At 36.1% G+C, this 12,251-nt stretch overlaps 1 protein-coding gene and 1 long non-coding RNA gene across 6 annotated transcripts in view; one reads left to right on the top strand and one right to left on the bottom strand.

Moving 5' to 3' along the window:
* LOC113506245 (serine/threonine-protein kinase tousled-like 2) overlaps positions 1-12,251 on the top strand; it is a 33,618-nt gene that overhangs the window by 9,599 nt on the left and 11,768 nt on the right. For 2 of the 5 annotated variants that reach the window (XM_026889097.1, XM_026889090.1), the window contains 2 exons: positions 2,885-2,970; positions 5,316-5,369. The exons of 1 other annotated variant lie outside the window; for it this stretch is intronic. In XM_026889097.1, coding sequence (XP_026744898.1) covers positions 2,885-2,970; positions 5,316-5,369 — 140 coding nt within the window. The remainder of the gene's footprint in view (positions 1-2,884; positions 2,971-5,315; positions 5,370-12,251) is intronic. 2 more of the 5 variants (XM_026889104.1, XM_026889101.1) reach the window with 1 other exon arrangement.
* Positions 3,142-8,639, bottom strand: LOC113506305. The gene is made up of 2 exons (XR_003401714.1): positions 7,517-8,639; positions 3,142-4,047 (listed from the first exon to the last, which is right to left on the bottom strand). It is a non-coding gene; the product is annotated as an uncharacterized LOC113506305 (long non-coding RNA).

Genomic DNA, 12,251 nt, shown 5'->3' with positions numbered 1-12,251 from the left:
GGAATCGTAACGTTTGTAGAAAAAATACTTACATATTACAAATAAAACTCTTATTTGACTTAGCTTTTAAGAAGCTTTTGAATTTGAAAGTAGTATTCGTGAACATTTTACTTTTAATTGAATTCTCTTTTACTTTTTCTGATAGTTGCTCTTCACTTAGTCATTATTCCATGACTCGTGTAAATAACGCCCACACAGTGTAGTTGGATACACATACTTACATACGTGAATAGATATTATTACATCTAGAATTCCACATCAATTGTTTTTGACTCTGCATCAAATTACAATAAATTTTTATCTCTTATATAGAGGCTTGAGAATGAAATAAATAAAAAACCAGTCCGTGACGTAAATCGAAAATCGAAATGAAATTTATTCGGTTTCAAGGTTTCGCTTACGTTGCTAAGGACATATTGTGGCCGATTACTGAAACGTCACTCAGCCTAAACTAAACCCTCATGCTGTCTCCTTCTATAATTTTATCATCGAGTTAATCAGGATCGCTTTGACATGTAAGAACAGTTTAAGCTGAAGGTTCGAGTAACAAAATTTGTGCGTTATCACAAGATCACCTGATGGAGAGTTAAATAAAATTAATGTGCACTCGTAATTATATTATCATCAAAAGATCAAATTAACGTACCGTAACATTTCGTTTGGATCAAATGAAAGGTTAATATGACATTTAAAACAAGTAGATAATGGACTTTATCCTTACCATATCAGGCAAAAGGTATCAACTACCGATCTGTATCGTCGCATTTGTCTGTAAAAATATTTATTTTACTACAATACATTTTTGCAGCTTTTTATAACAAAATAAAGCTGGTACGTTTCAAGATTCGGGACAAGTCTTAGGTAAAATAATGAATTAGTCACGCGGCTTGCTAGGCAACGACATTCGTTAAAGGCCTCTGGGGTTATGCGGTGGGGAAAGAGGTGTGAGGGGAGGGGAAGGGAGTCGCAAAGGATGGAGGTGAGATCATAGTGGCGAGTGGCCCGGGGAGGCGATCGATATGTACATTGAACATACATACGTATCTATATAAATAACTGTACCTAACTTCTCGCAACTCGACTGTCTGCTCCAGATACTGCGCCAAAACCCTGTCCCCCTCCGACCTCAACCCCTCTATACCTATTCTTTAGCAAAAAGATCAATTTTAAAACAAGTACAACTAGAACACTGGTGTTATCTATGCAACGATCCATCCAGTTTTTCTGTAGCTGTATTTAATCGGTTTCTAAAGAAATTAAAATTACGTCTACTTAAAATTGTACATTCTTTTACAAGTGTAATATTGGTTTGCTATATGATCGTAAAGGTAAGGTTAACTGACAACACTCATTCAATAATTTTATTATTGCATAGTAGGAGCATTCAGTCAATTATAAAAAATCATATAAACTGGCAAATAATTAATATTCCCTTCTATCATTGTGCTTAGTTGATTACTTTTCCAAATGCCCTATATTCATCATATTTTGCAGATAAACGTCAGAATCTATCTGTGATTTAACCTTTGTGCTCCATTAAATAAGAAGGTCAATGCAGTGTAATTTTTCATAATGACAATGTAATTACAATTCTAATTTGATAATCTAATAATGTTAACATGTCAGAAAAATTGAAAGACAAAATCTTAAGACTTTGGCACAAATACAATTTATACACCATATTTGGAAATATTTATGTACAAGAATCGTTACTCCTGTCATGCATACTAAAGCTATTGAAGTAAATCAAATCAGGGTTCATATTTGTCCAAAGGATGTGGTGACATAACCACTTCCATGGGTCCTTAACTATTATCTAAATTGGTCGTATGTAGGCCGCATAACGTCACTTTAAGTACATATTTATGGTATCGTATCAGATCAGACCGAGATACCCACAGCCGCTATTGTTTCTGAAGACATAACAGTTATGACGAAACCGTGCCACTACAAACAGTTAAAAGTAAACATTCACTACGTCGGATAATCATGCCGTTCATTACCTACATTGGAGAATAAAATAATAATTAGTAATTAGTAACAGCACGGAAGTACATCGTCGAAAGTCGCCGGAATATGTTAGCCACGTATAAGTGTGCCATAATCAATGACATGATGGAAATCTAAGCATTATACTGAATAATAATTAGTTTGCATCGATACGAAGTGTGATAGACGCGCAATATATGCACATCTAACTAAACGAAGGAGACGTTTTAAAAATAAACAATGGCAGAAGATGACGCGCTAAAGAGGCTGTACTTAGTTGCATAATCATTGAAATATAATCCAATCTGAATTTGGCCTTTACTTACCTGTTTTGTACTCTCTGCACAGATTTCTTTGACAGTTAACACTACACCGCACTTACGTGCTCATTTATAATATTTACTGCATACCAGTCATACAAGTTACCCGAATGTAAAAACAAAAATCATCTTTGTTGAATGATATAAGCTAACCATTGTTCTGATCGATGCCTTTATAAGGAGAATCAACCCATAGTTTGAATCGTTGCTAGTACTCACCGTATCCTGTTCCAAAACTGCAGGAAACCAACTAAAAGCACGCAACTTTTCTACTAATTCAAAATAGAAAATAAATAGGCCATGACTATTTTAGATTCCTTGACATGACGTGTTGTTCCCCTTATGATTTTTTTGATGTGTTAGAAATAAAATGCAAAATGTTAAGTCTAAAATATCCTTAAATTTAGCATTATCATTTCTAATTTAAAATTTGCACAGGATTCCAAAGAAATATTTACAAATTTTATTAGCAATTTCACAAACATTAAAGTAACTTGTCAAGTCATAAAACGGTTGACTGGAAAATGGGATCTAGATTACTTTGTAAGTGTTGTAACGCGCACCATCTTCAACAGGTGCTGGCGTCAAGATGGAGCACTTCCAAGCGGCGCTGGATCCTCGCAAGCAGGAGCTGCTGGAAGCGCGTTTCCTAGGCGCCAAGGTCAGTCCCTCACCTCTTACTATTGATAGATTATTTAGCCACACCGTATCGATGCAACCGTATAGTTTCCGCTTCAATGCGAAGCTCATATTTCTCTGATAATGCGTCAGCCATTAAACTTGAACTTGATCCCCGAGAATGATATACAGGAAATAAAAAGAAAACAAAATATTGTTTGATAGTGGTCCTTTTATTAAAAAAACTTTATTAACTAATCGTTTCATCAACGTATCCTGATTCGTCTCTTGTCGCCCGTCGGATATTATTATGTGAACTATTTAATTTGGGACTTCCGCTACAATCCAGTGTTGAATCGTTCTTGAGTTTAATTCAGAATTTTATAGACTCCCATTAAGTAAAAAACAAGTCTAAAGTTCCGGTGCGAAAGGACGCGTTTTAGCTACTGAATAGATGTGGATATTCTAGATAATCTATTTGGGTTTACGAGTTAATAATAGAAGAATGGGATTGTTTAGTCAAGTGGTTCGTCGATTCGTGCTCTTGGTTTTTTTACAAACAAGTTTTCTTAGGTAGAAATAAATCTTATCGGTCGTTCGCTACTCGTACAGAAACGGTTGTTATAAATACTCCCCATATACGATATCTTCACGCCCGATAATAGTATTTTAGTTATAAAAATAACTGGATTTTACATGTTGCTATACGAAATCCAATCTATTATTATTGGCGATTTAATTATTTATAACTACAAAAAATAAGGCATTTCTTTGCGTTAGTTTACAGGTAAACAAATACAACAACGTTGTCCATTTCTGACCATGGTGGGCTCAATACTGTGAAAGTATAATTTGTGCACACAATTATGTATTTAAATGGCAATTCATATTACTGTAGCGAACATCTGAATTCCATAAGCGAATTGTATAGGAATGTCTTTGTTAAATCAGAAGTGAATGCAATGTTGTTTTCGAAACGATTCTTTTGTTCTCACATTTCCTGCGTTCAGGTTAGGTTCAGTTAGTTGGTTTATCGGTAATAATAGCGTCTCAACATTGTTACCAACCTGCGCATCTTGACTATAGGCCCCGTCTGCTTTACCAGCATTCTCAGTTTTACCTTTGGGAAAAAAGATGAAGTTATTGGAATGTCATTAACCCTCAACGTGTTAGTCAATTTCGAATGTTTGGTTGTGTGTTTTCAGCCAAACTAGAAACGAATTTTAGTTATTTGAATATCGTGAAATACGTGTAAAGAACCTTTTGCTAATTTAGTTTCACGAATCGTCGTATAACCAGTTTTATGGTTATTCAATACTATCCCTATAGTTTTGACGATATTATCGAAATCTTTTTAGATGATAAAATTTAGGTGCCTCCACTACGGAGCGTAAGCCACGCGACTGTTATGGGTAGTCGTACCTAGATATTTATATCAGTGCCGCACCAGTCGGCGAGCGAGTACATGTTGACATGCAATGCGTCGATCACGTGATCTCTGATAATGTAGCAGCTCCTGTAGGCCTGTGCCCACCTGCCCCACCGCCGCCGCCGCCCCGCTTTCTGTGCCTCGGTCGCCGGTAACTTCACGTATGTGCACACATCATCGTCTCGGCCGACCAAGTGATGTTGTAGATATGTTATTCTATTATGTGTCTCTGCTCCGTCCGTTCCCCGCTAACACTTCGTACCCCCTATTCGTCCTATTGACGCGTCATTTGGCCGCGCTAGGGCATCGGTTTTGTTCCATGTTTTGTTATATTTGTTATTCAAATGATCTCTGTTATTGATCACGTTTTCTTTGTTACTCACCGGAAAGATTATGGTGTAGGTTTACTTGCTTTAGATAATAAAATTATTGTAAAATAATTTGAGATAATGTTTGATTCAGAACTAGTAACTAAAAACCAGCACGAGGTTAATCCATATCAGTTTATATTGAATATTCATAATCATTGTCTAGAAGCGGCAGACTCGCTTGTCACAGAATGTACCATTTCGTCATTCAACGACAAAATGGCGGACGGACATAAATAGTTTCTCGGTTGTGACTTATCGACCTAAAAACATTTTGCTACCTGTTATTGTTATTATTAACATGTTGTTAGCAATTAGAACTACGAAACTGGTCAGAAAAATATACGTGATAGGTAGGTGTTGCCTGGCATAAATTGTGAATATTTGATAAGCTTATCGAATCGAACGTATGCAGCTACGTTCAGACGTCAGTGAAATTAAAGTTTACTCAAATACTAATATAATAACATTTGCAATAACATAGTGCATTATATGCCGTAGGTACCTATTGTAAAAGGCAAACCAATAATAGTGGGGAGACGTTTTCTAATAGGCTGGTTTACATTGAGCGCATTGATCGCGTGTTTACAGGTCAGCACAAGGGAGATACTAGTAGAAACTCGGCGGCCGCCCGAATACAAAACGGTGAGTTGTTTTATAGATAATATTGTAGACGTATTCACCGACATCATTTTAGCCTCCGCAAGTTTTAAGCTTCCTACTATCGCCATTCGCGATCATGTAGGACGGTTGTTTTTACGCTCGCACAGACCATTGCATGATGGCATACATTATTAATAGAAGGTCTATTACGTTTCATGCTACATTTAGGAAGTTGGTTACCTTGATATCGATTAGGCTTTCATCGACAAATGGTAGATATATTTAATGTTATACTAGTTCATGACTGAGTGGTAATCGCTATCGCTAGGTACTCTTGATTTTTTTCACGTTGTTTTGATGGCTTAATTACGAAGCTATTAGTTGCATTATGTGTGACGTACTAAATACTTCAGAGTGGGTGCATAAGAACATTATTTATTAACGTAGCGCGGCCAGTTCGTAGTGTTCTTACAACTGTGTGTAGTGTAAACATACCTATAAATAACCACTTTACAAAATAACTGAGACCATTTTCGTCGTGCACATGTACAGCACAGATTGTTCTGTATGCTGTGTGCAGCTAGTTTCCACTCGCTTGTCACGCTACGCACAACTGTACAATAAAACTCAGCGGGTTTTCATTCGTCTGTCACGGTTACATGATTCTAATTGTTTACAATTAGTGTACCAATTTACTATGTTCATAAAAAAACTAGGCATCTACAATCTCTAACATGACAATATTTATGGCCATAAGCATTTTTATTATATTCACAACGAGTCTGAAAGTTGAGTTAATTGTAAAAATACTTTAGTAGCTTGACCTTGGAACTTCTTTTTTCCGGTATTAGATAAATGAGCTATTATGAATGGCTCGTAGTCATTTAAACATTACATATCATATATCCTTATTGATGACTGTTAGGTCAGTATCATAACATGAAAACCTGAGCCAGCGTTTCATTAAACTGTAATACAATGACGCAACCATCACAAGCGAAGCGAACTGTGGAAGTCTGTAAAGGGTATTTTTTAACCATCGCGCACCAGCGAAAGTCGTCACACTGGAATCGATCGTGTAGTCCGTGACATTGATTTAATTTGAGCTTTTCGATGGTACAATGAGCTTATAAGAAAAGTAAAAATTCTTTATTTACGTTGAAGTTTTGATCGCATTACTCATATATTGATATATAGTGAATAGGTGTGTATGCACTAAAAGTGGAAACACGATAAACATGATAAATCGAGCAGGGAAGTATCGGGCCTCGAAGTGTAGGCAAGTCGGGGCCGCGGGGTCACCGACACGCAGCGCGCCGCGCTCTCCCCCCGCGCCGCTCCTCACCTCTCTATCACAGAACGCTTCAAATGAAATCGCTATTTTCGCACCACTCTTTTGCCTAATAGACAGGGTTGCCAGGTGGGCCACTTAAACCACATAGATTTGGATATTGACATAAACACCATAAATATTATTTTATAATTAGGTACATGATAACATGAACGTACATCGTCAATTCACTCGGTTCGATCCTTCATAAATACCTAGCTTGTGTTCCATAACTTTTGAATTTGTTTTTATTACTAGAAAGTAATTAAATTCAAAGGTGAGAAGTATATCTGACAGTTAAACCTGTTTGTAGTTTTATTATTATTTAGTACTCCTACTTATTAACTTAATAATGAGAAATCAAGTTTATATTGTTTATTATTGTTCGTCTTCATTTTGTTATCCCTCCAATTGCCGTTTAACATCACTGAATAGTCTGATTACATGTTCGTGTACCTATTCATTCACTGGGCATAGCTAACACAGAGAACAAACACAATTCATTCTAAAACCGTGTGGTGCCTAATGTAATTGCGAGCGGTGCGGTTGAGGCAGATTGGCAAGCAGAGCTGGGCGTCTTGCGCCTTGTCTCGTACAACAGGCATGCTTATTCCGCACTGAGAGAAAGAGAAGTAGGCACAGCGCAGTGTTCAGTCAGTTGGTTTGCACATTCGACGCGAAGGGAAATTATAACATGGCGCACACGGCCTCGCCCCGCCTCGGCTACAATGTGCCGTCAAACCTCATTCCACCGCTTAGCCGCCCGGTTCCGCAGTTATTTTTACACAGGCCGACCTTTCGCACCGGTCGTCACCGCACTCCAGTATTAACTAAATTAATATTAGCACGACTCACTCACATTCCAAATAGTCCTTTAAAAATACACAATAATCGCACATGAAACGTTTTCAATTCGCTTCTCATAAATTCTTCGATATAAATATCGTCGTCATAAGTAATACGAAGTCGTAAACATGAGGTTGAATGAGACTTGCATGGAAGCGAGCGCTCTCGTCCGCTGCCACGGAGGCAATGAACGCGCGGCGCGCGGCGGGGCGGCTCGCGTCGGGCGGCCCGTCAGCTGAGCGTCACGCCGCGACATTGCAAGGTCCGCCCGTATTGCTTCGCCTGACCCACTGCGCCGAGCGTCGTGCCACGCCGCGCGCCGCCGAGCCGCCGCGACCCGACCGCCAAGATCCGCTGAACCTGCCATAACAACCACCACTGGATATCCATTCATTTTAATGCTTTCTCATATTAAATATAATTCCCTGCAGACAATTAGCAATTATTCTAGAGTATAAAAACAAATTTATCTCACAAGCAGGCACGAGATTAGTTAAAATATGAAACAATCAGTTTTATAATATTTTTATCGTTATCCATTCAGCGTCTGGAGTTAGATTTGTAGTTGATGAAGTGGTAGTGATAGGTGTGAGGGTTTAAGCTAATTATTTTATTTCACTAAAGGAACCTTCCTCATGATATTATTATAATAAATTGACATTATCATAAAATCAGAGAATATTCTCGTACTACAGAATTTAGTCGATCTGTTTATTTATTGTGATAAAAAAGGCAGGGAAAGTATATCTTAGTCAAAATACTCAAAAACGGTGCGGTTAAAAATGCGGTCGTACAATCAATTGTAATATATATGTTATATATTATAAGTTAAACGAATGATTTTATAATTTTAACACCATAATGTTATTACATCGGTAACGGATCAATAATTTTGTAGCTTAATTGGCTAATTAATCATCTTGCGAAAATTTAATTCGTTTTATTTTTCGTTTAATCTTAAAGTTTTATGTAAGTAGTTACTGTGGTTAGTACTTAAATAATTTTATTGATTTAATTATGTAGAAGCGAATAACAAGACAATAACAGAATAATTTAAGTTAATTAATCAGAATAATTTTGTTTTATGTATTTGAAATGTCACACGTGGTTACTTGTCATATTCAAACTTCTTTGCATATTTAGCTGCACCAGCAAACGTTGTTTTGCCGAATTTTTTCTTTCTATTTGTATGTATTTTTAATGCCACATTATAAGAAAATAAAAACAAACAATTTCGTCCAAAAAATAATAATATATATATTTTTTTAGTGTGAGCAACCCTTATCACTTAGGGGTATGAAAAATAGATGTTAGTCGATTCTCAGACCTACTGAATACGCATATAAAATTTGGTAAAATTCGGTTAAGCCATTTCGGAGGAGTACGGTAACTAACATCGTGACACGGGAATTTTATATATTAGAAGATAATATTTACAAATTAAATACTACATAGGTCAGCTACACAGTTTATTTCTGACCTAACACAATATTTTTACTTCACAACTTTAATATACTCAAGTTGCGCACTATGTAGAATAGCCTTCTTTTCAATTAGTTTTGTTTATTCATTAAATTAATATCAATTTATTTAAAGTAAAGTCAATTGCATGTTGAACTAGAACTACGTCAAAACTATATTCCTTACGGCGTTGTAACTAATTATAAATTAAATTGTTTTGTGTTAATAAGTTATTGATTAAATAGTACACTATTGTCTTTATTAACTCGTCAATTGCAAATTAACCTATCTAGATAGGGTTTTTAGACTGAGGTAGAAAGGTGGGTGCATATATAGATTTTAGTAAGACGTAAAGAAATAAAATTAAATAATATTCTTTATTAAAACATTAAGACTATTTAAAACTAACTTGCATTGAGCTTGAATAACATACTTTTAAACGGCAACAAAAATGTCTTATTTTTAAAAGTTGTTGAATTTTTATAAGAAATTGAATATTATTTAATATTATAACACATATTCTAGTACAAAATACATTTAGATGTGTTTTTAACGTTATAAACTTGTCAAGAGAAATGGGGCCGGAAGCCTTGGAAGTGACACCTGTTAGGCACAAAAAAGCTGTTATGAGTTGTCATAACGTTTTTGTCTTAATTCTGGCCTTAGTCGTTAAACATGTTAACTAATATTTATTACAAAGACATAATTACTATTACAGAAATCTCCAACCGAACGTTACAAGTCACTGCATTTTTTTAAAACTTCGCCTGTTACGTAATACAATCCTATCTATTCTCATTTCTTTTAAAAGACCTGAATTATCTCTTAAATATAAAAGCAACTTACGTAGAAACGAATTCGTTTACGTGTTCAAAGAATCCAGCGTTAATTTAAACACAAAGCTATGATATAGTTAGATTCTATACCTACGCAGTAAAGTGAATTTAGTAAATGTGTGGGTGTCAGCGTTGTCGGCACTAGAAATAATCAATATTGCAGGCTCTGGTTCGAATCTCGTGGCGCCCCGTCTGTGTTGCACACTTGCGGCTGAAGTTGCGCCGCCCTCCCCCGCACACCTCGCGCCCTGCACACCCCTCGCACTAGAAAATTGGGTTAAACAGCACGGGACAGAACGCCCGCACCGGAAGAGGGGATTTTGGGGTCCGCAGAACTGCGCTTCTACAATGAATGCGGGACAGAGATGTGACTGAGTATTGATTGTCTTTCACATCGGAGACGCAGTTTTCATGCAGCGCAAATCGGCTCTATCTAGCTTTAGATACATGACACCTTAACGTGACATTCCTACGTGCTCTTATCTAAATGTCCATATTTAGTTCGTGTAACTTGTAATGATTCGCGTTACAAGTACCTAACAGCTTATTAAAAAAAAAACTCAAACAAATGAATGTCATCTGTGTCTTCAAACACGTATAAAAAGTAATAACTAGATAGTATTTTTGTCATAACGCTTTATAGCTAAACTGTAAGTTGTACCATCGGCAACGCCCTAATCCTCGGGTTCGTGTTGAATAATATAACAAAGTATTTTTTTATAAAGAAACTACCTGGAACTAAGTGGGACGTCTGTTTGCAGCTTTTTAACATTCATTAACTACTTACTTGCTTTTTACTACTCTCTACTTTTATGGTTACGATAATTAAGGACTAGTTTACTATAAAGTTATGAATACCGTGATTGTGCCATGAAATGCCGCTAAATATTAAAGCGTTATATTTGTCAAATTATGTACGACAAAAAATCTTAAACGTCAGGTACTTACTTGTCTTTCAGCAAAAGTTTTAAATTACAAAAATAACACTAACAAGTTGTACTCGTTATGTGCTATGACTTATCGTTCCATAAAATATTATAATAGAATTTTCAATATTTTTTGTTTGCCGATAAGAACTGTGCTCTAAGTACGTAAAGTATAAGTTGAGAGTATTGATTGACCTTGTTGCATTTGCCATAGTAAGTAATTATTGCAAATACCATGGAAAGACGATGTCAGACGGTTTTTTAAAGCCTTAAATCATGCAGTGGAAACTATCGACGTAGACAGAGTCCGTATCTACTCTGCTTATATTATATCTATGTACGTACATGTACGGGTTGCCAACTCGCTAACTTTCCATTCGTCTACTGCTGCAGGTAGGTACCTATGCTAAAAATAGATACTACAATAAGCGCACTGCAAGCAATCATGCGTCGATTTACTAATTGATCCGGTTTTAATAATAGTGCCTGATAGTTAGTTAGATACTAAAATATTGATGTTTTATCTTTATCATTCTCAAACCAAGATATATTATCGTTCAACTAACGTAGAGTTTTTTACAGTACATATTTATTAGCTTTTACCGATGTCTCACGCGTTGTAGGTATTCGATTATAATAACAATTTAGTCTCTTATCTCTAGATACGTCATAAACTCTTGTAGCCTTGTAACTTTGTAAGTAAAGCAATCGGTGAAACTTATATGTGTACTTATTATTAACTCGAAGCGGAGTCACGTGGTCGTCCCTTATTTTCCTTATCGTTTTGATCCAATCGAAATGCGTTGCGTTCGCAGGCGACTTTTGTTGCTAGCTTGGATTAATACAGGAGGTGGTGCTGCGAACGGGAGAGGAGGGGCAAGAGGCACCGAAGGGAGTACGTACAGAACGGCAACGTAACCGCGATAATGCTAATACACTCTGTCTCTCTTCGGTACGGTTGCGAGTCGTCATGTTGACACCCTGATCATGCACTTGTTTAATACTATTTCGTTTTTTACCTGTAAGACATACTGTAAAGCTCGGTAAAACCAACACGTGTGATTTCAAATTGCTTTGTCTCATTCACCATCATTGTTTCTTTTTTTTCTGTTTTGTATAGTATGAGATTATGAATCTTTATGTTGAATGTATCTAGCTATTATAGCGCTTATAACTTTCTAATGTAAATATTGTATTCGTTTCATCGCTATCAATAAAATTTGTATGTAAAGGTATTGTCGTAGTAAAAATATTTTATAACTCAACAAATCAATAATAGTTATTTCAAGGTTACAATACCTAAGTATTAAAATAATTTATCGAGTAGGTACCCATCTAAAAATCTATTGCGTGCTACTGTTCGCTGTAAACCTTTTAAATTAAAGGCGAATTTAATTTTAATAACGTGTTGGAATAAAAACTAAAATTATGTGTTTCCAATGCTGATATACTAGGTACATATTGTATTTGGTATCTGAGTAGCTCGCAGACCGTAGATTATTTCCTGATAAATGACCAAATACAT

The sequence above is a fragment of the Trichoplusia ni genome, chromosome 2, assembly GCF_003590095.1.
Source record: "Trichoplusia ni isolate ovarian cell line Hi5 chromosome 2, tn1, whole genome shotgun sequence".
In the NCBI taxonomy this organism is placed as follows: Eukaryota; Metazoa; Arthropoda; class Insecta; order Lepidoptera; family Noctuidae; genus Trichoplusia; species Trichoplusia ni.
Note: the sequence above shows the minus strand (reverse complement) of the source record. Positions and strands in the feature narration are given on the sequence as shown.